This window comes from Phragmites australis, chromosome 22 (assembly GCF_958298935.1).
Source record: "Phragmites australis chromosome 22, lpPhrAust1.1, whole genome shotgun sequence".
Taxonomy (NCBI): Eukaryota; Viridiplantae; Streptophyta; class Magnoliopsida; order Poales; family Poaceae; genus Phragmites; species Phragmites australis.
In genome coordinates, this window is record NC_084942.1 from 4,960,889 (window position 1) to 4,984,635 (window position 23,747).

General features: G+C 41.3%; 3 protein-coding genes and 1 pseudogene across 3 annotated transcripts; all 4 read left to right on the forward strand.

Moving 5' to 3' along the window:
- The first annotated feature begins 505 nt into the window (after positions 1–505).
- On the forward strand, positions 506–6,808 carry LOC133904757 (probable catabolite repression protein creC). The gene is made up of 11 exons (XM_062346285.1): positions 506–945; positions 1,437–1,751; positions 1,835–1,943; positions 2,047–2,149; positions 3,243–3,330; positions 3,425–3,508; positions 4,286–4,382; positions 4,489–4,576; positions 5,344–5,449; positions 5,536–5,625; positions 6,121–6,808. The coding sequence occupies exons 1-11, from the start codon at positions 787–789 to the stop codon at positions 6,550–6,552; spliced, it is 1,671 nt and encodes a 556-aa protein (XP_062202269.1). The 5' UTR covers positions 506–786; the 3' UTR covers positions 6,553–6,808.
- Positions 6,809–8,658: 1,850 nt separating this feature from the next.
- Positions 8,659–9,972, forward strand: LOC133904471 (histone-lysine N-methyltransferase, H3 lysine-4 specific-like). The gene has a single exon (XM_062345992.1). It carries the CDS (start codon positions 9,025–9,027, stop codon positions 9,970–9,972), a length of 948 nt encoding a protein of 315 aa, XP_062201976.1. The 5' UTR covers positions 8,659–9,024.
- A 1,178-nt stretch (positions 9,973–11,150) lies between these two features.
- On the forward strand, positions 11,151–16,193 carry LOC133904472 (uncharacterized; annotated as a pseudogene).
- Positions 16,194–17,761: 1,568 nt separating this feature from the next.
- LOC133905078 (O-fucosyltransferase 9-like) lies at positions 17,762–23,076 on the forward strand. Its single transcript, XM_062346786.1, has 10 exons — positions 17,762–18,276; positions 19,084–19,156; positions 19,312–19,379; positions 20,070–20,158; positions 20,427–20,624; positions 20,735–20,939; positions 21,018–21,185; positions 21,566–21,733; positions 21,932–22,122; positions 22,598–23,076. Exons 1-10 carry the CDS (start codon positions 17,935–17,937, stop codon positions 22,734–22,736), a joined length of 1,641 nt encoding a protein of 546 aa, XP_062202770.1. The 5' UTR covers positions 17,762–17,934; the 3' UTR covers positions 22,737–23,076.
- The last annotated feature ends 671 nt before the right edge of the window (positions 23,077–23,747 follow it).

Below are 23,747 nucleotides of genomic sequence, written 5' to 3' on the forward strand. Positions count from 1 at the left end.
AGTACAACGATGATACCCAAACTCGAGGAAAATGGGTTCGGTTTGGATGGTGAACTTCACAAACTATGAGAAAACTTGACAAACTTATTAGAGACAAATCAAATCACTTGCGAGGCTATGCGATAACTCTATCGATTGGTCAACAAGTATAAGGGGTATTTGAAAACACATAAAACTTGTAGGTATTAGACTGTAAGAAAGTGAGATATATGTGGGTATTTGAAAATCCCTTAGCTTGTGGGTGAGTTTTTGTAATTTTTTCTATATAATAACTACTTATTGACTATTAAAAAGTGATACAAGATTGTAGAATAAAGGAAAGGAAGAGATAAAATTAGATATTCCCATTCTTATTTTCCAATACGTATAAGGTCCTCTGTATATATAGCCATACGAGGGAGAAAGTGAATTACACAAAAGGGTTCAGCTTTGATTGTACAAGTGTTGTGGTCATCCATGTAAATAAAGATTTCGTAACAATCGCTGCTTTTTTAATTATTTTTTTCCTCTCCCAAATTACACAAAGCCACATTTCTTCTCTTCGTCTCCGTCGTCTCGGACTCTTCTCCCAAATCGAGCAAGCCAGCCACAGCTCCTCGTCTCCTCCTCCCCGCCTGGATCCTTCTCCGCCTCCGCGACTCCCTTCTCCACGGACCAGCAACCGGCGGCCGCAGCGGCGGCCGTATGAATGAGCGGCGGAGGTAGCGGTGGTAGCCTGGTAGGGTTGCGTTGCGGGAGCCGATCGCCGGGTGGGTGGAAGTAAAGCGGGCGGAGGTGGCGCCTGGTATGGCGGGTGCTCCGCCAGCGGCGCCTGGGCCGGGGGGCGGCGCCGCGGCGGGGCTGAAGACCTACTTCAAGACGCCCGAGGGGAGGTACAAGCTGCAGTACGAGAAGACGCACTCCGCCTTGCTGCACTACAGCCACGGCGGGAAGACCGTCTCGCAGGTACGGATGCCGCCGCCGCCGCTTCTAGGGGATCTAGGTGGCTCTGGTGGGTGGCCGATAGTATGGTAAATTGGGTCATTCTAGTGGATACTTTCGGATAATTTGTAGTGCTAATGGGATTTCGATTGGATTCAGGATGTGCGTAGAGCAAATTTTAGGTAAACACCGTGTCCTTCGATATCTGTGCTGAATGCTCCAGAGTAGGATTTGCGTTGGCGTTAGCTTGCTTATTAGGCAGTTTAGCTTAGCTGTTAGTTTTGTAGGATGCTCAGTAAAATTTGAATTTTGCTTGGTTTTAGTGTTAGTTCAAGTTAACTATTTAGTGACGAAGTATGGATAACTTAGGGTGGTTTTTTTTCTCAATTCTGTCATAAATTGAGGATTTTTATGATTTGGATGATAAGCGTGTGTGTTGATCTGGTCCATTGTGTGACTTATCTTTTTAGTTCTGAAAACAAATTTGTAATGATAGTTGGTTTTCATTGCCACAGTTGACAGTGGCGTGCCTGAAGGCGAAGCCTACTGAACAGGGCTCCACGCCGTCAACACCAAGCTCCAGCAGTGGGATGCGATCTGCAGCAGCAAGGCTGCTGGGCACTGGGAATGGTAGCAGGGCACTTAGCTTTGCTGGGGGCAATGGAGTAAGCCGGGCTGTTTCTGGAAGCAGCCGTATAGGAGGTGGCCTTGGTACATCTATAGGCCTTGGTGGATCTCAAGGGGTGGCAAATTATGATGGCAAGGGTTCATACATCATCTTCAATGCTGCTGATACACTATTCATCAGTGACCTCAATTCCCATGATAAGGTCTTCGTTTTTTTATTGTATGCAAGCTAAACATAATTTTTTGGTTTCTTGCATTTTTCTGATCAGCTGGTTACTTGCACTAGGATCCAATAAAGTCCATCCATTTCAGCAACTCAAACCCATTATGCCACGCATTTGACCCAGAAGCCAAAGAGGGGCATGACCTGATCATTGGGATGGGATCAGGGGATGGTTAGTGGAGTCGTTAGCTTGTATCGTTTTATGCTTCAAAGGGGCAAAGGGCTATGTATAAAGATGAAACCTCTTTATTTTGGTTTGTGTGTCTGTCGTGCAGTCTATTCAATGTCACTGAGGCAACAGTTACAAGATCCTGGGAGGAAGCCTGTTGCAGCCCAACATTACAATAAGGGTGATAAAGATGTAACACCCAATGGCAGGCATGTTTTAAATCCAAATGACATATATGATATTTTGAGTTTATTTGCTCTAGTCTGATTTGTATTGACATAGTCCATAAATATTTAAGATTGCTTATTTGTCTATATCACTATCTTGCAATTTAGCATATAAAATCTCTAATCGAGGTTGTTATGGAAAGAGTCAAGTTAGCTTAGGCAAGTCTAGTTTTTTAGAGTTTGATCAGTTTCCAATTCAGCTAGAGATAAATTAAGTAAGTTAGGATTTGGAGTTGTATTGGATTGTAATTTCCCCTCTCTATATAAAGGGGCAGCCGCACATCATTGGAAGGAAGCAAGAAAAATTCGGTGAAGGGCTTTTGCCCAGATGGTTAGATCAGAACCTCTTCTCGGCTGGAGAAGCCTGGTGATTAGAGGGCGATCTGCCCTTGGCATCGATCAGAGCCTCAAGTCTACGGGAGAAGCCTGGGATTAGAGGGAGATCTTCCCTATCCTACCCTTGTATCCACTGTTCCTCTCGTTACCATAATAGAGGTAGCACAAATACTGAGGTACATGTCGGATCATATAGAAACAAGAACCCATCACTTTCCTTAATGTAGTCACATGGCTTTAAGTTGCAGACAGAAGGCAAAATTTAGCAGCTAGCAAAGTTACTTGCCCTCAACAGGTTTCTCCAAGCATTCTATTTTTTCAAACACTATTAGAGTTTTCTACTCCAAACATTCACATAAATATGTGCTCCAGCAATGCTTGGAATCTAATGCTTGCTTTTGTGAGTTTGTCATCTAAAAGTCGTCATATTTTAGAGATGGAAGAGCGATCTAATTCTTTGTGTGCTCGTCATATGGTTTCAAATGGTGCCTGGCTTTGATCCTTAAATGTCTATACAAGTGAAATAAAAGAGAAGTGAAGTAGCAGACTTTTTACTGGCTTCTCTGGAACTGTGTTTCTTTTTATGAGCTTTATTTTCGAGGCTGCCAGTGAAATAGCTGTATTAATTTTAGCATTGCTGCAATGTAAGCAAAGCTCTTTTTTTGTGATCCATGTAGATGCCTATCTTACTCTGTTTATTTAACTTAGTTCTTCAATTAACAACATTAATATCTTGCAGCCGGTGCACATCTGTTGCATGGGTGCCTGAGCGTGAAGGCATTTTTGCTGTTAGCCATTCTGATGGAAATCTGTATGTGTATGATAAAGTGAGCAGCTGATTGTCATAAAATTTGATAATAATTACTCTGACTTTGTTTTGGTTGTTTTCTGAAGTGATGGTCTATATTTCTTTGTATTCAGAACAAGGATGGGAGCACAGATTGTATGTTTCCAGCTTTGAAGGATCAATCCCAGTTCACGGTTTCTCATGCAAAGTCAAGTAAGGTATTTTAAGTGCTTCTGTTTCTGCTTGCCTAGACTGCATTACTTTGGTGAGCTAGATGCTTTAATATGAGGTAACATTGTACACTTGTTCTTTTGACTATCGGCATGAATTTGTGGGCTGGCCAATGTTTTAGCTATTCTTCTGTGCATCATTGTAACTTGAAAATGACCTTCGACCAATGAACACTCTTACACTTCCTCTTACTTAAAGCATGCAAATAGCAATGTAAGTTGCTAAATAGTGGTAGCTACCACATAATATTTTCCTATCATTTAGAAGTCACTGACATGAATCCCAAGTGTTTAAAAGATCACAGATGCTTAAGTGTCTGATCAGGAATGCTAAATAGTCTTTAAGAACCACTAGTTTTTTATTGATTGATTAATTTGATTTACATGCATTTCAGAGTTTTCTTTGGTATCATGTTATTGGCTCCAATACTATGCACTTATACTACCTTCCACCTGCATAGATTTTTGTTTGGAGTAGTGTTTTTTTTTATCACTAGATGTTGAGGTTCTTTTGCTACAAGGACTTCACTGGCATATACCAGCCACCACTGAGGCTCTGATAGTCATCCTATAGAAGCCGAGTACACCATGTATGATGAATCCTGGAAGTAGTTTTATTAGTATATTTTCTAATATATTAAAAATAGTCCTTGCTCATAACATTTGATTATATGAGTTTAGATCATCTAGAATATGAAATATGATGGTACTTGATAATTGGGTACTATAATTAATTTGGGTTATATGTCACCAACAACATTACAGAGCAACCCAATTGCCAGATGGCATATATCTCAAGGTTCGATCAATGCCATTTCCTTTTCACCAGATGGCGTGTACTTGGCGACTGTTGGGAGAGATGGTACTTGCTTTACCCTAAATGAATTGATAGTTTTATTTACTCATCATATGATTCAACAGTTATCTTTTTTTATCTTATTGAACTAACATTAGCCAACAATATGTAGGTTATTTGAGAGTTTTTGATTTTTTAAAGGAACAACTAATATTTGGGGGGAGAAGTTATTATGGTGCTCTGCTTTGTTGCACGTGGAGGTAGGCATAAATGACATGTACATTTTGAATGGTTTGACATTCTATCCCTATGTATGCATTTGCCATGTTATTTCAGTTCTTTCATTTATCTATCCATACTCTTTGGTTCCCTTTGGTTTTAGTAGCCCCATTTATTCTTGGAACTCTTTATTCTGAGGTCTTCCTGAATCATGTTGCTTAGCAAATAATCAGCCTGTATTGACTATAGCATGCAAAAATGGTGTTAGTGTTCTATACTTCTATATCTGCTTCTTTGGTTTGTTGTGGTACTGGCCAGTATGGCTGTTCTGCTTGGCAACCCCTTCGCTGAGTGCGCCTCAGCCTCAACTTTCTTATGTTGCTACTGAAACATCAAACAATTTACTGGTTGACTCCAATCTGCCATAGTCCTTTTGTGCGTGTAGGGAGAATTTTTGTCTTTTTGTATAGCCTCACATTCAGTGTCTGGATCTCTATTTAACTGTGTTTAGTTGTAATTACATAAAGGTTATCCTATGAGTTGTGGCATTATCTTTTTATATCATGGTCTTCTTTCTTTAACTTGGTACCATGTAAAAGTAACCTAGTTTTAAAGGTAAAATAGCATATAGGTCTATCTGGTTTATCTATAAGTTAATGCATTTCTGTGCTATACTTTTAGTTCTCTGATCTCTGGTTTTTCATATGCAAATTATTTCTCACTTTATATGGACTTGTCAAATATGAGTGTACGGTGCACAATGAGCATTTCAGCTTCTGGCCTAATATAATGTGATCTGTATTTACAGCTCGGATGGCAAATATCTATTAACAGGTGGTGAAGATGATCTTGTGCAGGTATGGAGCATGGATGATAGAAAGATAGTTGCATGGGGCGAAGGGCATAATTCCTGGGTAATAGCTTAACCTACCTTGAATTTTGTTAATATTCCTCGTCAAAAACTTGTAAGTTGACGGCAAGTCTATTTTTCTGTTGGCAGGTTAGTGGAGTTGCTTTTGATTCATATTGGTCCCCACCGAATTCTGATGGAACAGGAGAAAATGTCTATCGCTTTGGTTCTGTTGGTCAGGTATGGGAAGTTTGTCTAACTGGAACTATAGTTTGAACTTCTACAGTACATACTATATGTTGAAATCATGCATTAATTGTAACTAAGCAGTACCGGTGCTGTGCGTGCTTGATTTCTCAACTTCTAACTGTAAATAAATGTACAGACTACAGAGCATAGTGATATGTCCTCCTGATAATTAAAATACCTCTTTCCATTTCTTCCTTTCTTGCTGGATTCTTGGTAGACCTAATTTTAAACAGCTGTGGCCATGTTCCTGCACTCTACTGTTATACTTGTTTAAAGGCATTGAACTATTCAACATGCTTTTATTTTTCAAGAGCACACGTAAGAGCTGCTTATATGTTAGTAAACTTAAGTATTGAAGGTTACTTTTCCTGTCATATTTTTGTTTTGAACATGAAGAGTTGTTATAGACATTAGATAAATTTTGCCGTTTTGCTTGCTCAACATGATTTATTGCTGCCATATATTTTCACTGTTACATACTCTTAGGACACCCAACTGCTTCTGTGGGACCTTGCACTGGATGAGATTGTTGTCCCGCTACGTCATCCTTCAAGTGGCTCGCCGACATTTAGCAGTGGAAGCCCTTCTGCACATTGGGACAACGCATGCCTTCCAATAGGTGTTCTTCAACCTTCTCCAAGGATGCGAGATGTGCCGAAGCTCTCACCCCTTGTTTCCCACCGAGTACATGCCGATCCCCTCTCTGGTCTGGTGTTCACCAATGAATCGATTCTCACCATCTGCCGCGAGGGCCTCATAAAAATCTGGGTCAGATCAGACCAGAGTGAAAATAATCAACAATCAAATTCTTCAGAATTTGTTTTAGGCACTGCTGTTTCAAGGGATAGGGCGACCACATCTTTGAATAAAGCAAGTGGCTCCAGCTTCAAGAAACCGTCGTCTGTTCTTATCACATGACAGGTTGACTGAATGTTTTCCTTCTGGGCCTTTTACTCTGCGTACCCTGGTCATCGGTGGTCATGTATCTTACCGACACCGTGATTAATGGAGTTAAATTCTCAAAAGGAGGCTGCCGGTGATGGAAACGTGCATTGGTTCGCAGATGTTCCTGGGGTTACAGCAATGGCAGTGTTGCCATTTGTGTGGCGTGAAAGAATAATGGAATATGCTCCTGTACAGATACATATGCTCCAAGATAAAATTTTAAAATTCACTGTTTGTGTTTCATATTATTCAATTAGCCACCAACAGGTGATGGGTGGATAATGGATGCCATTTAGTTTCCTCAAAAAAAAAAAAAAAGGGATGCCATTAGCTGGTGAACTAGTGGTACCTTTCTTAAGCATTGTTAGTTTCTAGAAGGCCTGAAAATTATAAACCATGTTATTTTAAAGAATACATCATACTCTTTACTGGTATCTTGTCTTCCCATTTGCATTTGATTCAAAGCAATCATTGTATTTTGAGCATGTTTTTCTGTTCAAAATCTACATTTGATTTAGTCATGTGACATACAAAGCAACTAAATTTACGTATGCATAGAATGTATGGTTTAAATTATGCAAGCATATGAAGTTGTTTTTCCAGTATGGATTATAAGCTAGCTGACTCTTTAGGAAACGAATGAATTGTTCCAGATTTGAGATTAGAACCAGTGATCATCATCGGTCACGATCAGTAGACGGCATAACGGGATGCACGCTCAATTGAAATACTCATGCAATTGTATTAGATCTAGATATTCGTTAGCTTTGTAGTGGGCTAGTGGCAAGATATTAGTGGTACCTTGACCCATACACCTACTGATTCAAACCAAGAAAACAAGAATTCATTCTAAAATAAGAGTTTTCCAGCTAATTAGCATAAACGACGAATATGTATTTTCTGTTATCGAGCTGAAATAAGAAAGCTTCGACAAAGTAACATTTGGATGGAGAAACCAAACTATATTAATTTTATGTTATCTTTATTGCGAATTCAGTAAGGACTAGAATTTGAGGAAGACACTAGATCATATTCGCACCATGGAGAACTTTATTATGAGGTCAATATAAATTTAAATATAGAGGAAAAATATTCGATGGGAAAATCTAAACCACACCTACACCTTGCCAAGTGAGGTAGTCGAGTAATACGCCTAACTCATGAAATATTAAATAGTGAAAGGAGAAGAGCTAAACGGAGAAAGGAGAAACTCAACAAAAAGGGTGGTAAAAAGCAAAAAATCGACTGCCATAAGCAAAGGCAAGGGAATTTGTTCCGACTGGATCCTCGACCTATACTTTTAAGCCTAGATAGAATATTTTTAAAAATATCTAGAAAATAATCTATGAGAGTTGATGTATATTTAATTGGACTTAGATTAAATAAATCAAGTGCGAACACGCTCAGTTCGCTAGTTCACCACGTCTCTTGTGTCAAATATACACTAGTTCTACAAACTTACATTCATGTACATTTGTTCATCTATTTTTTTCCAATTCAAGACACTTGCTCTCTTTTTATTTTTCACCTCCAAGTAGGTCTCTTCCTTCCTTTACTGCCCCCTACTTTTCTTTCTTTTTTGATCGGGTCCCCAGCCTTTTCTTTTCTCTTGATTAAATTTCTTTTTCCTCACCCTTTTTCTCCCAAAGATTAGCCAGGCACAAAAATCCTTCACTTCCCACAGGAAAAAAAGGGATCCTTCCCTTTTTAAAAAAGGATCCCTTCCCTTCAAAAACAAAAGAAAAAAAGGAATCCTTCCCTTAAAAATGGATTCTTCCCTTCAAAAAATAAATACATAGGCCCAACCAAAGAAAACAATAAATAGGCACAAAAATCCTTCACTTTCCACAAGAAAAAAGGGATCCTTCCCTTAAAAAAAGAAAAACGAAAAAGGGAATCCTTCCCTTAAAAAAAAAGGGATCCTTCCCTTAAAAAAAAACAAAAATTAGGCCCAATCAAACTGCTCAGGCCCACACCAGCCCAACCGCACACCTCGATCCACCAAACCCAACCGCCGCCGCCCAAATCTCCCAAACCCAACCGCCGCCCTTCGCCTCGAACTCATCCCCACCACGGCGACGATCGCCGTCGCCTCGACGCATCTGAGATTCTGAGTATGGGAGTGTGGATCTGAAACCCCTCTCGACCCCCCACCTTGGCAGTCACCTGCCACCACGGTAGCGACCCGTGCACCGCGCTGCCTTCTCTGGTAACCCTAACCTAACCGGCGCCATGCGACGCGGAGGCGGAGGTAGGGGAAGAGGAGGAGGACGAGGAGGCTACGGCCACAGGGACACGCGACCGGGCGGCGGTGCCTCCCGGGACGACCGGGACAGGCGCGACCGCCGCCCCGACTACCGCCCCCGCCGCAGCCTGTCCCCGGACTGACGCCCACGACGCCCAAGGACTGAGGACGACCACCGAGACGTGCCCAGCAGCGGTCGCATGGACTACGGCGGCGATCGCGACAAGACCCGTGGCGGTCGCATGGACTACGGAGGCGACCGCGACCGACCCCGCGGTAGTCGTATGGACTATGGCGGTGACCGCGATCCCGCCCCGGCCCGCGGCGGACGCATGGACTACGGTGACCGCGACGCCGCCCCACCCCGCGGCGGTCGCATGGACTACGGCGGCCACCATGACCCGCTCGGCCGAGGGCACATGGACTACGACGACCTACGCGACGTGCCCGGCCACGGGCGCAGGGACTATGGAGACGACCGCGATGGGTCGCGCCGCCGTCCCAGGGACTACGGAAGGGTGCCCTATCGCGACGAGCGTGACCGTGGGTATCGCAACGCGAGCGGGAGCTACGACGCTCCGCCAGAGTACATGCTCCCTGACCACCCGTCAGACCTGGGCCGCCCATCCCTGCGAGCTGGGAAGAAGGAAAGTGACTACTTTGGAGGCCCCAGCGACCAGAGCGTTAACAGAGACAGGGAGTACTTTGGACGCCCTGGTCGCCGGAGCATTGACAAGGAAAGAGAGTTGTTTGGGGACGATGGTGTGACACTCAGAATCAGTGCTACGGATTTGGGAAGGACCAGCGCACTGTACCCGGACTGCAGGTCGCCACCGCCGCCGCCATGGGCGGTGCTGTCACCGCCACCTCTATACCCCTCTGTTCTGCCTACAGAGACTGGATTCTTGACGGGGGCATCTGCCTTGAAGGCCGGTGATGGTTTGGGCGCTGGAAGCACCCGGTTGCTGCTTGATGATGGTGAGTTTAAGTACCTCGAGCACTTGCGTGACCTGTATGTTGAGAGTAGAGAAATTGAGAGGGATTGCCTTGGTAGTAGGGATGTGCTTGTCGAGAAAGATGGAGGAACCGGTAGGCTTTTCTCTGATGAGGGTGTACCAGGGTTCAAAAAACCGACCGGAGGTTGGTAACTGACCTCCGGCGGTAACCGAAAAACCGTGATAACCGCGGTTACCGGTCAAAAATTCAAAAAAATTCGGAGAAAATTCATTCGGCAAAATTTGAATTTTTGCGAAAAAATCGTGTTTTTGCCCTCTCGGTAACCGCTCGGTTTTGGTCGGTTACCGAGCGGTTTGGGTCGGTTACCGAGCGATTTTCTCGCATTTTTGATTTGGTCGGTTACCGAGCGGTTTGGGTCGGTAACCGCTCGGCTTTCTCGATTTATCGAGCGGTTTTATTGAATTTCAGCGTAGTTCAACAAAAAACCTAAAAAAGGGCTCAATCTTGTAAAATTAATAACTAATTCATCTGAGCTTCAAATCAAGTGAAACAAATTTTGTTGGCTTCCTTGTAACATGATCTACATGATAAAAGTATTTATACTCATAAAAAAGTTCAAAATTTTCTGTGAGAAATTTTATTTGTTAAACCAAGTTAAATGCATAGTTTACTCTTTGCTAATCCAAAAATCATGAAACTAATTTTGTTAGTCTTATTACATGATCTTATATCTTTTAAAAATACATGAACTCATGAATTAGTTATTGTAACATGCATGATTGTGTAAATGTGTTGCGACTAGATTAATTCATAACTGACCCATCACACCTCAAAAATTAGTGAAACTACTTTCATTAGCTTATTTATACTATTATTTACGTAGAAAAAATAATAGTAGACATAAAAAAGTTAATTATAGTGCTGTTTGTTAACATATTCACTTTATGCTTGTGAACTTTGTAAAAATCATAGAGAATTTAATAAAACTCTAAATAAAGTGAAATCAATTTTAAAGATTCTCTTAAAATATATTTTATACAAGAAAAATATGTGTTTGCATGTTACACTTTTCCTTAACGTGAGTTAATAACTGAGCCGCACGGTTCAATTTTTTTTTATTTTTTTCAAACTTTCTCCCTATAGAATATGATACAAACGACATTATTTTTGAAATTTTTTTTCACAAAAGGTCTTAGAATTGTGTCTAGTTTTTTTTAAGATTTTTTTTGAATTTTTTTATTTTTTCGAATTTTTTGAATTCAAATTTCGGTTACCGAACGGTTTCTGAAACCGGACCGGACCGAGAAGGTCGGTAACCGCGATTTTTGAGCGGTTACCGACGGTTTTTTGAACCCTGGGGTGTACCTGACCTGTTGGGAGGGATAGAGAAACAGAGAGGCTTGACTCCAGTAGGGGTATGCTAGGGTCTGGGCTGGTGCCATGCACACAGCTGAAACAGATTGGTGATTCTTTCTCATCCTTTCTCGCTAAGGACCAGGTGCATGGAATTCACAGTGAACCTGGCTATGAGCCAAGCAATGGATACATCATGGATGGCCTTGGCAGACTATCTCATGATTCATTAGGGCATGGGAGTGGCCATGCTAGGTTATCGGGAAGTTCATTAGAGCATGGCAGTGGTCATGGTGATGAGGCATTAATGGATATCACAAAGCAGTCACGCTCAAAGCATGCACCAAGTGCTGAATCCATGGAGTATGATGCACATGATGAATATGTTACAAGGGATCCAATAAATGACACATGTGTTGCATCAGAGAACTTACGTGGGAATGTCTCACATAATTCAAGGCACATGTCAGGCTCAGCATCTTTGAGAGGCCTCAAGGATGAAAGGATTAACCACCATCTGAGGCTATCCCATACGATGAAAGAGGATGAGGATAGCTTTCAAGCCATGCGTCATGACACGAAGCACAATGTGCAGCATTCTTATGAAGGCGATGCATCCGTACAGTACCCACCAGCAAGGGGTGGTAATGATCGCTACTCCCACTCCCATGGAACTGAGCCTATTGGAATTGTGAGGCGACCAGCTCATCAGCACAAGTTTGCTTCATTTGAGGACTTAAGTGATCAAGAAGTTTCACCCATGGTTTCTAGAAAAAGATACAGGAGTCCTGCATATCATGATCATGAGATGGATATGTATCAAGGTGGTGATGGGTTTACTGGATGGAAGTATTATGGTGATGATATGGATGCATATGACCTATCCCCTACAAGAATGTCAAGAAGTTATGATGTTGATGATGAAGATGAATATGATGCAAGATATGAAATGCCAACTAGTTGCAATATTTTCTCAAGGCTTGCTTTGCCACATGAAACCAATGAGGAATGGACTGATGCGGATCAGGAAAACCATCCTCATGCTAACATCTTGGCCTATGGGCATCCAAAACACAAACCTATCTCTCAGAGGCTGTCCAGGCCCTTTGCCCAGTCAGAATTTGGGGGACCTTCCATGTATGGAAGAGGAAGAGGAGGAATGACTAAGAGTGCAAAAAAGAGACTAAGAATTGCTCCTCATCAATTCCATGGTGGATATACATCAGAGAAATGAATTTGTTAGGCCAAATAAATTTTCAAAGTTGCCAGAAGATGATCCTTATGGTTCTGAAGTGAAGCATGAAGATGCTCCAGAGTCTGAGGATCTTCCTATGCAGAAAGATCCACCAGAAGGTTCTGAAGAGTTCAGTAAGCAAGTTCATGAAGCCTTCCGTAAGTATGCAAAGGTATTAAATGAGAGCCCAGCCATGCAGACGAAATACCGTGAGGTGTCAAAAGGATTTTTGTCTTGCTGTGTCTGTGGCAGGTTTGTCTTTCTTTGCCTGCACTAACACTCTACGAGCTAAATAGCTTCTCCTATAATTTCGTTAGAAGTTGCCTACTTACTGATTTGGTGACTGAAAATGGAGGAATCGAACAACAAATGATATTTTGTGTAGGCACGTTTAACATTCCACACTGTACAGTAGATATGGTGTATTGACCTGTTAGTCTAGGTTAGCATAGCTGAATTATTATTAGTAGCTCGCTCTAGGCAATTGACGGAAGGTTTTAGAGGAGCTTTAGAGCTCCCTCCCCCCCTATAGTAACCTATTTGTTTTACTTAGGACGTGTTATTTTGTATACATGCTATTATTAGGATGAAACAGGCTGATAGGATTGAGTGTACATGATGAAGATTATGAGGAAACATCATGTGGATGTACTGGACTACGATGATCATTGTTGGTTCAATGTTCACTCCAGAGGCACATCTCTACAGCATGTTGGCGCTATTAACATGATTCAGACATTGAAACATTGGTGTGCAAAGGCTTGAGCATTCCAGCATTGGTCTATGGTGTGAACTGACATTCTTTCCTGTCAGCAAGATCTGATGGTGATGCAGCTTCTTTGGAGTAATGTATTGCAGTGTTGCAGATGTTTTTGGACAATATGGCTAGAAAGTAAAAGTAACATCATTGTTCTGTTGATGAGACATTAGCTTCAGAATATCATTGCCAGGTTTGGGAGTCAGAACTTCTGGTTGCTAATGATTGGGTATCAGCCAAGATTGTCCTATGAGGTCAGGTGCACACATTGCCAAACTACTGTTTCGCCATGGACAAACCTGGACCGACACATGGCAGGCAACATGTGCTAGTTTGGAGACCATTAATATGTGCTAGTTTGGCAATGTGTTTGGAGTAATAACCTTTATGGCTTCTTTACGAAGCCCTTAAGCATGGTTACTTTGTTAGATTCATATCTAGCGTACCGCTAAATTAGAAGTTCGCTAGAACATTTTGAAGACCATTAACATATGCAAGTTTGCTAAATCAAGATGACCAAGGCTAGCGCATATGTAGGTTCGTGAACTTCAAGGTGCAGACCAGCCTGGGCTATGCAGGGGTTGTAGGCATGCAACATTATATGCTTCTTGCTAGAGGCTGTAGGTTAAACCAACAGGGTTGTGTTTAAACTTTAAAGTAGGGTTTTCTGCTATTGTTTATCTAAGTATCTCACCTTCTGCTCTTTCGGTCCTGGTAAGTTGACCATGAATACTTTTGCATTTGAAATTCATGAAATCGTGTTTTGTTTTACTACAATCAATACTAGTATACTACTGATCAGCTACATATAGATTATTCTTTCTTTCATGTCTGTGGCCTTAGTATTATTGTAAATACCAGTGTTCACTGCCTTTTTAATCTCCTTACTAAATCGAAATTTCTGTGTTGACCATATTTTCTTTATTCAACTCAAGTATTTTTGGTACTAAGTGTTCCACAATAAGTGACATTGTACGTCCCCCTCCTCTTCCCCACACCAAAAAAAAAAAACAAGTGACTTAGTACTTTTTTTAGGTGAGGTGTATATAAGCATATTAGCTACTCTTTATGATCTACATTTAAATACTTGTTTCTTTGTTCGGATGGACTAGATATTTTATTAAATAAAAGATTATATCAATGATAATTGTATCTTTCTAGGTTTAATATAAGGTGGATTGTATTTCTACCATTTTTTTCTACGAAAAGCTACTACTTCTGGTTAAAATCGATTATTTTCTTGCCCATACCGATGTCTCTGTTGTTTTCTTTCTTAGAATGTCATATTTCATGTTAATTTTGATTTTGATCAAATTTAAGCTTCAGGCATCGGTCCAAATGTTTCTGTGTGAAGCAGCAGTTGTGCATGTCATTATTTTCTTGAGTTAATGCAGTACAGATTCGGTTCGATTATAATCCTGAAACATTGCTTGATGTTTCTGGTTTACCTAATCTTTTATTGGGGGAACAATTTTTTTACAAAACTCTTCCAATGATTTAGATGGCGATTAGCTCTTTCTCCACTTGATTTTGGTCAGGAATGTTGCTGGCTACGCCCATTTGAATTGTTTCAGTTCTGTCTTGACCATAATGCATTCAGAAGGATTATTGAAACACAATTTATTTTATCTGCATAATTTGATTGACCGAACATTTCCATGGAATCTCTTACCTGAAGGAATGCTTCTTTTATTTATTTTTGTTTACTTCCTATAACAGTGTCGCCAGAAAGTTTCCAGACCTCGATGCCTTACTATCACATGCTCATGATATGTGCAAAGTGGGTTTGAAGACAAAACATTTAGGGCTTCACAAAGCACTCTGTTCTGATGGGGTGGAATTGGCATGTTGCTCCAGACACATCTAAAGCCCATCACTCCATTCCAGCCGAGGAAGTAAATGCCATGAAGGGAGATCTCATGTTGTGGCCACCAGTTGTTGTGATACATAACAACTCAATTGCGAACAAGGCAAAGGATACTGAAGCAAAGATTGTGTCCATAGAAGAAGTTGAAGGTGTATTGGCCGGTTAGTTTGCATTAAGCCTCAAAAGGACTTATATGTGCACTTGTTGTATTTTGTTGGTCCCTGTAAATATGCGCTTAGGATTGTGTCTACATCTGTGTACTTGTTGTGATTTTGTTATATTTTCTTAAGCTGGCATGATGAGATCAACTAATACAATACACTAGTGCAGGCATATTCTTTTGTTCCTTTGTGATTCTGATAGTATTTTTGGAGCAAAAGGAATGCTTTTGTGTATTAATCATGCAACTTTTTGATTGAATAATGTTTCGCTATTAAAAGTTCCTTTGTGCTATTTTTTGGTGGTGTTTCACTTTTAAAGTTGTTTGCATTGTCTTCTTTATCCAGATTTTGGGGTACCACGTGAAAAGGCGAAGGTTAGCCACGGAAGACCAGCCAACCAGAGCGTCTTCTTGGTGAAGTTCCAGCCAACAATATCTGGATTTCAGGAAGCAATGAGGATTCACGGACATTTCTCCACCAGAAACCACGGTAAGGAAGAATTCCAGCAGATGAGAGGTGGTAAAGGTTAGAAAGCTGCTCATGTTGACAATCTGGAAGAATTGCTGTATCCGCGTATTGCAGTAGCAGAAGACCTGGGATACTTGGATGAGGAAACAAAGAGGAGATGCGTAATCAGGAGCAAGATGGACACCGAGGCCAAGGCAGATGCTACACTCAACTTAGAACCGTGAAGTCACAAATAAATTAGATTATGTTATTAGTTTTACTAGGATTTACTAGGATCTGAATCGTTAAGTCATCCTCCTTTTGCTTAATGTTACGGCCGCATGTCCATGTGGCTGTGACGCCTAGAATGGGCAAGTTTTTCTTTTTGCCTTTAAGTCGAGATGAAACTCCAATTGCATTTTGTTTTTGCAACTGGGACCCCACATGTCGTTGACCTGACGTGAGTGGCAGAAACAAAATTTCGTTGCACCCAGTGGCGAAAACAAAAAGATTTCACTGCTTAATGGCAAAAACAGAACTGCATCCGCCAAGAATGTATCGTACTATTATATAATGTATCAAACGGATCTTTTCTTTATATATTATGAACCCTTGTGCTCTAATTCTTCTTGCTGAACTACAGAAGACGATGAGCTTGCAGGCGGTTTGGCTATCTCACGAGCTGCATGCTGCCTCGCTGATTGCCCCAGAAGGCCAGAAGCCCCAGAAGGCCAAATGCTGGCCATCACCAACGGTAAGAGGCACGGGGATTGAGGCCGTCCGTACTAGTTCTTCTTTCTCCTTTTCAAACTCGAGACATAGTAGCACGACTGTCTATGCAACAATTTTACTGACATTTTACAGGCACTTAAGATAAAATAGTATAATTCACCCCGTAAATTTCCTGAGTTTCATATTTATAAAAAAACTCGATCAACTTAGGATGAACTTGATATCATTATAAATAAGAAGAAATAAACATTTAAATTTATGTTGAAGATAACTCAAATCTAAATGATCTAGATATACACCTTCTCAATTAATCCCTAAGTTATAGAAGAAGCCATGGTATCTTACTTCAACTACCACAAGCTTAAAAAGAATTTAATTGTCCAGATGAACAGGTCCTACATGTGCCTTGCCTCGTAAAGCATCCAGGTGTGTTGTGTGAAATAAGCAACTGCAATTGCCATTAGATATTAGGTAGAAATCTAATCACACTTGGTTTGAATAAAAAAACAGGTACGAGGGAGACTAGTGTAGTGTGTACTGCAGTGCCCATTCCACTCCTGCCTGCCCATATGATAATGATATATTCCAATAAGGAAAAGAGTGCTAGACACCACAGGTTGGTCCACGGCCCATCCGAGGACCGTTGAAAGTTGGATCACCCTAGTCCAAAAGAGTCCAAAAAGATAATAAATTCCTATGGAGCTCCGTAACATCCAAGATCTTTTGCTCAGGAGAGTTTTAGATGCGCATGTGTGTTCAAACTTGAATGCCACAAGTACACCGGAAGAGATCTATAGAACCAATCGGATCACCGCGGGACCGGGGTTGTTAGGGGCCCGGGCCCACTTGGCAGCACTCTGAAGCATCCTTCAATTTTTAGGCAAAGAAGATGAAAGGAAGAGAGAAAAAAAAGGAAGAGTCATACACTCATAGATCAGAATGTAGATCTTAAATATTGATAAAATCATTATGTGTGTCTTGTTCTAGATAGATACATCATCTACTAGTTTTGTATGGTTTTCATTAGAAAGTTATATTACACATATATAACTTATATTATACTAGTATATATGTAAAATTTGTTAATTTTTGTATAGGACTATGCTTTGGTGTCATTGTGGATGTCTCAAACCGGAGCACAACAAAAATACAAGGAGCTTATATCCGGAGGTGAAACTAGGATTTGATCATGTCTCAGGATAATCTTTAATAGCCTAAAATTAATATCAAAATATCACTCTGAATTAAACTTTTACTACTGAGATTTATATAACTTGCGAAATTCTTTCGCCCACCTTGCAATGGGCATGTTTCAAGAAAGCACCAGAATTGGTTACACGCAGCAACAACACAAACAATCAAAGCTGCGTGACAATGAAATTCCCGGGTTGATATCGGCGGTTATAGACAATCTGTCGCGTTTTCTTACCACCTCGCGTTCCAATCTGCTTCTTCCTCAGCACTTCTCCTCCCTCCTCCCCCTCCATCAATTCTTAGCCTTCTCGCCACGCCGCCAGCCAACCTCCCCCTTCCCTCCCCTCCCCTTTTCCCCCACCGAGCTCACATGATCACGCGCGAGCTCCGCCGCTGCTGACCTCGCAGATGTCTCTCGCGGCGTCAATGCGCTTTGGCGGCGGCAAGGCCGCGCGGAGGCCGGGCCGCGGCGGCGTGCGGAGGCGCGGCGCGGTCGTCGTGCTCCTCGCGCTGGCATACGCCGCGGGGCTGCTCGTGTTCCTGTTCGGCGGGAGGGTTTCGGGAGGAGGCGGCGGCGGTGGCGCGGGCGTGGAGGTGGCCTCGCTCCGGCGGCGCAGCGCGAACGCGCCGCAGCAGCCGGGGTCGGTGTACCGCAGCCACCTCGTGTTCGAGCGGCTGTGGCCGGCCATGCGCGACGACGCCACGTCCACCTCCTCCCTCTCCTCCTCGGCCTCGTGGCGTCGCAGCATGGTGAGCGCTCCCAGTTCTTGCGAGCACCGTGGTTCTTGGTTCTTGGTTTCTTGCTTGGGGAAAGATCGGTCATGGTGGCTTCTTCGGGGGGAGATTTCGGGTTTTCGCGTGGTTCTTGGCTGCTTCGTTGCTGGATCTTTTTTCTGGTTCTTTGGGGTTTTCCTGGATTAGGCGAGGCATTCGGCGGATTTCAGTATCCTTTTCGTGCTTCCGTTTTGATTAATAATAGGTGGGATGGGCATTGTGTTCTTGTTTCGTGAGATGGTGTTCATGCTGTCAGTTTTAGTCCAGAAAAAATATGGTTCTTGATTTCTTGTTTTCACCCTTGTTTCTTTCCCCTTCGGTTTTGGGCGATGGATTCTAGTGAGCATTTGTTTAGTGTACGGCGGCTTTCCTTCTTCTATGCTCATGATTAGATGCACTCCTAAGTAACAAGCTGTTGCATATCTGTATGCTTTGCCAAACAAGGAACATAATGTTTCAAGTTAAGCCTCTTAAGATTCCAAAGGAAGAAGAACAAGCTTCAGATTATAATCTTGTGCTTAATGAGAGCTTGAATATTGATTTAATCAGTTATCTCTTATTCAAATTAACTGTTAAATTAAATCGGTCTTGAGAGTGCTCCAAAAATGGACCACTATTGGTAAGGAAAGGGCACTGTGAACTTCCCTTCAACGTTTCTACCTGTAGATTAGCTTACTACATTGCCTTTTGTCTACTGCGAAAACCAACCTGTACTCATCTTTAGATACCTTTGGTCTTATCAATTGTCATGTTGTATAATAATTCTCTTTTGGTACTGTGCAGTTAATGACATCACATTATCAAAACTCTGGGGAGCCATGGATGCCTTGTATCAACAGTAGGCTGATTCGATCAGGTTCCACTTTGAAAACTTTGTTATGATTTCATAAACCAAATGTACCCACTTGAAGTCTACTTTTTAATATTCTCGTGCCACATACTCTTGAGAACTGGACGAGCAGAGAACTAAGTCGATACTGATAGTCTGCACCACACTTTGGCTCTTTGCAGAGTTTCCACCTTCAAATGGCTATCTCATAATCGAAGCAAATGGTGGTCTGAATCAGCAACGACTTTCTGTAAGTTCCGTTCCAGGATTATTATTTTAGAAAAAAATGTGGTCATGGTTCTGAGTAGATATATCATTGCCAATGTCTTATTTGAATGGTTTGAAGATCCATGTGTCCATGTTAGTGTCACATTGTACTCAGTTGAGATCTTCAAGAACTTTGTTACGAAAATCAGGGAATTGGCAACATGTTAGAGTTTGTCCGGGAAAAAGGTTAATTTCATTTGCGATGCAGAACCATAAAGTTTCTGACCTAAATGTTCCAAATCAGTGGTTTTGGATATTCTTTATGTAGCCCCTGCTGTCTAGGACCTGCCGAAGCAATCTGGAGTATTATCTTGGCTATCGCTTATATGCTATTATGTGTTTTGTTGTAAATATACTTCTTCTCACCCTGACTTCAGATTGATGCTGTGATCCCTACCCATTATCTATGATGCTAATCTATTATATTTCTGAAGTTTTTGACCTGAATGTACCAAATCAGTAGTTTTTAGATATTTTTATGTAAAGCCCCTGCTGTCTAGGACATGCTTAGATACTATTATAGGTTTTGTTGTAGATATATTTATTCTCACCCAGACTTCAAATGATGCTGTGATCCCTACCATTAGCTGCGATGCTAATCTATTGCACTTCTGATGTTCTTGGAATCTTCACACTATGTTGAGTAATTATTAACTCACGATTTTCAATGCAGATCTGCGATGCAGTTGCTGTGGCCAGCTTGCTTAATGCAACTCTTGTGATCCCAACATTTCATTTGAATAGCGTCTGGCGTGACCCTAGGTGACTTTTTGTCTGATCCGCGATCCATTGTTTCCTTACATAAAGAGTGCCTTTTTAATCTGTGTCTGCCTGTCTTTTTTATTGGGAAATACTTGTTAGAGTCCGAATCAGTTTGTCGAAGTTCTAAAGTGAATGTTTGTTAACAGAGACAACATTAAACTACAAACATTCTGATTTGAGAATGATCATTGTTATTGGTTCTGTACTTCTCAGTAAGCAGTTTCATGAGGATTTAAGTGTGTTATCTGACCTGGTGTATTGCTTTCAGTAAATTTGGTGGTATATTTGATGAAGATCATTTCATTGAGACCCTCAGAGAACATGTAAGAGTTGTGAAGACACTTCCTGAAGATGTATTGCTGCGCTTTAATCATAATATCAGCAGCATACCAAATATGAGAACTAAAGCCTACTCATCTCCACACCACTATGTGCAAAAGGTGCTTCCCAAACTGCTGGAGTTAGGGTATGGTAAACATCCCCCACCCCCACTTCCAAACCCACCTGAAAAGGAGAGCTTGATTTAATTGGGAAAAGGCCAAGACATGGGTTATATTTTATTTCTGTTCTGTGCAGGGTTGTGCGCATTGCCCCATTCTCAAATAGATTAGCTCAGTCAGTTCCATCAAACATCCAGGCCTTGAGGTGTTTGGTAAACTACCATGCATTGAGATTTGCTGAGCCAATAAGAGATCTTGCAGATGATTTGGTTGGCCGAATGATCAAAAAGAGTTCTTTGACTGGCGGGAAGTATGTCTCAGTGCATCTTCGCTTTGAAGAGGTTTTAATTCTCTCTTATGAGTTAAGGATATGATGTTTTCTTCTTCTTCCACCCTGCTAAGACTGTGCAACTTTTTAGGATATGGTAGCCTTTTCTTGCTGTACATATGATGGTGGCTGGAAGGAGAAAACTGAAATGGACAATGTTCGTGAAAGGAGCTGGAGAGGGAAGTTTCGTCGACATGGTCGAGTGATAAATCCTGAGGCAAACAGAAGGGATGGAAAATGTCCTCTTACTCCTCTAGAGGTTAGGACCTTCTTTTTCTTATTTATCTCTTTGTGTTTGTCTACTGTAAAAAAGTTTGAGTCTATGCTTGTTTAGGCTATATGGAGATTATCACATGCGAGTCAAACATTTTTATGTTGGACAGATTGTTTCACGTGTGCTCTGAAGCATGTAGTCAGTATTTTAAGTTATCGCTTCAAATTGTTATAGGTGGTTTGTCATATTTTTTCCTGCTTTTCTGGATTGAGTCACCGAGTCAGTTTAGTTGGTTAAGCTTCAGTTTATCACTATAAAGTGTTAATTTTAGTTAGCTCCATCAATTAAGTTGCCTTTTTTAAAAGCATTTAAATAGGTAACAAGCTTTACTGGAGATAATATGCTCACTGAATGAGTTTATGCAGGTTGGTATGATGCTACGGGGCATGGGATTCGACAATACCACCTCCCTCTATGTTGCTTCTGGTAAAATATACAATTCCGAAAAATACATGGCTCCTCTTCGCCAGATGTTCCCTCTTTTAGCGACGAAGGATACTCTTTCTTTGCCTGAAGAACTTGCTCAGTTCGAGGTATTGCTTTCACCAGCCACTCCAAAGTTCTTTTAAACACTGCACAAATATGCATACATGGTGCTGTTCACCATTTCCACATAGAAATTATGAACCATTTAATGTTTGGAAGTATCTGTTTAAGTTAAGAACAGAAGTTATATTAGAAGTAATGTTCTATATGATGGATTATCTGACTCACCAACCTATTCTCTATAGGGGCACTCATCTCAGTTAGCAGCGTTAGATTACACTGTCTGCATTCAGAGCGAAGTGTTTGTGACAACTCAAGGGGGAAACTTCCCTCACTTTCTGATGGGGCACAGGCGTTACCTGTTTGGAGGGAATGCAAAGACAATAAAACCAGACAAACGGAAGCTGGTCTTATCTTTTGATGATCCGAATATCAGGTCAGTTTTGAGTAGTCATCATACATTTAATCAGCAACTGTATGCCACCATATATTTAATCAGTAAAATATATGTGTAAGTGGCAGTTCATTACTGGCTGCCACTTAAAGTCAAATCACACCAAACAAGTTTTCAACTTTACTAAACCATACGGATGATATTTCTTTACTAAACCAACTGCTTAAAGCAACATGTTTTGACCAAAAAGTTGGTTAAACCAACTTCAACCATTTTGGTTGTAGTTCCCCTTGTTACCAAACCAATTGCTTTAAACAACATGCCTTCCCACCAAACCTATCTTTGAACTGTTTTCTGAATTTGACACCTGATGCCTTTCGTAGCTTTTACATACATTTCTCAACATATTAGTCTAGTGAACAAATTGTAGCGCACCTGAATGAACAAATTGCAATCTTTATTCTGCCATAAATTTCTTTAGGACTGAGTTAAACCTGTTCTTTGTTTGAAATCGCAGATGGGATCGGTTCAAGAACCATATGCAGGAAATACTGCAGCACAGTGACACGAGGAGCATTGCATTCAGGAAACCAAACGATTCCATATACACCTTCCCAATGCCTGATTGCATGTGTCAGCAAGATGGAATGATATAGGCCTAGCATAACATAGAAATCGTTTTTTTCTTTTTGGAGATACATATCACACAATTGGTGTAGGTACAATCTGTAGTCTGTAGGTAGTCACCATATAGCAATCTTCATCGGAAATTTGTTAATTTCTTTGCCTCTAGGGTCTGTAGATGAGAGTTGGGAGTTGGTTTTGCTGTGGGTGTTGGCATATTCCACACACACACAAGGATTTTGACAAGTGAAAACCAATAGCCTACTCCGTCAGTGTATCTGTAAAGAGGACGGCTAACTACAAAGAAAAGAAGTTCCTGATACAGTATACCATGAATTTACACATTCATTCATTTCATCTTGCTCTAGGCAATTCCTCTTTCTCAAGATGGCCCTCGAGGACAAATGAACATAAATGGATGCATTTGAGTAATTGCTGCCTCATCTTCCTGGTTGGTTCGTGCAATTAATTTTACAGGAGTTTGTACTATACTACTGTTTCACGTGGAACTTTTAGAATTTGGTCCTTTTCAAGAACTAAACTTTTTGTACATGAGGACCCTTGGGAAATAATGTCTAAAAATAGATTCTTATTATAGCACCATAACTATTGGTGTCATGGCTATTAGCGTTTGTAGCTGTCGTGTATGATTTTGCAAGTTTTACGTGGAAGATATACATGGCTGCTAGCATGACACCATGGTTGCCAAGGCTGCGTTTGGTTAGGCGTACAAGCCTCATCCTAGATGGGATCATCTAGAATGAGCCCTTGTCCCCACGTTTAGTTCATTGAATTGAACCAAACCATCTCGCACGGAGTGGTACAAATTTTAGAATATTCTATCCAGATGCTGAATGGTTTCGTGCGGGAAAATCGGTCGAATGACACCGTACATGTTTTGCTAATTCCGCTAACAACTTGCCATTAGTGATTATCAATGGTTCTGTCAATTCTGCTAATCACTTATGATTAGTGATAATTTCGCTAAGCCCATATATTCTAATAATTTCCCACCAGATCTTAAAGTTCTACGGAGATTTGCC

What these genes read in the sequence shown, in the direction of transcription:
- LOC133904757 (XM_062346285.1), top strand. Translation starts at nt 787, where the DNA reads ATGGCGGGTGCTCCGCCAGCGGCGCCTGGGCCGGGGGGCGGCGCCGCG. An exon ending in GGCGACTGTTGGGAGAGATG is followed by an intron (nt 4,383 to 4,488) that starts GTACTTGCTTTA and finishes AACAATATGTAG; the next exon opens with GTTATTTGAGAGTTTTTGAT. An exon ending in GCGAAGGGCATAATTCCTGG is followed by an intron (nt 5,450 to 5,535) that starts GTAATAGCTTAA and finishes TTCTGTTGGCAG; the next exon opens with GTTAGTGGAGTTGCTTTTGA.
- LOC133904471 (XM_062345992.1), top strand. Translation starts at nt 9,025, where the DNA reads ATGGACTACGGCGGCGATCGCGACAAGACCCGTGGCGGTCGCATGGAC.
- LOC133905078 (XM_062346786.1), top strand. Translation starts at nt 17,935, where the DNA reads ATGTCTCTCGCGGCGTCAATGCGCTTTGGCGGCGGCAAGGCCGCGCGG. An exon ending in TGCATCTTCGCTTTGAAGAG is followed by an intron (nt 20,940 to 21,017) that starts GTTTTAATTCTC and finishes GCAACTTTTTAG; the next exon opens with GATATGGTAGCCTTTTCTTG. An exon ending in TTTGATGATCCGAATATCAG is followed by an intron (nt 22,123 to 22,597) that starts GTCAGTTTTGAG and finishes TTGAAATCGCAG; the next exon opens with ATGGGATCGGTTCAAGAACC.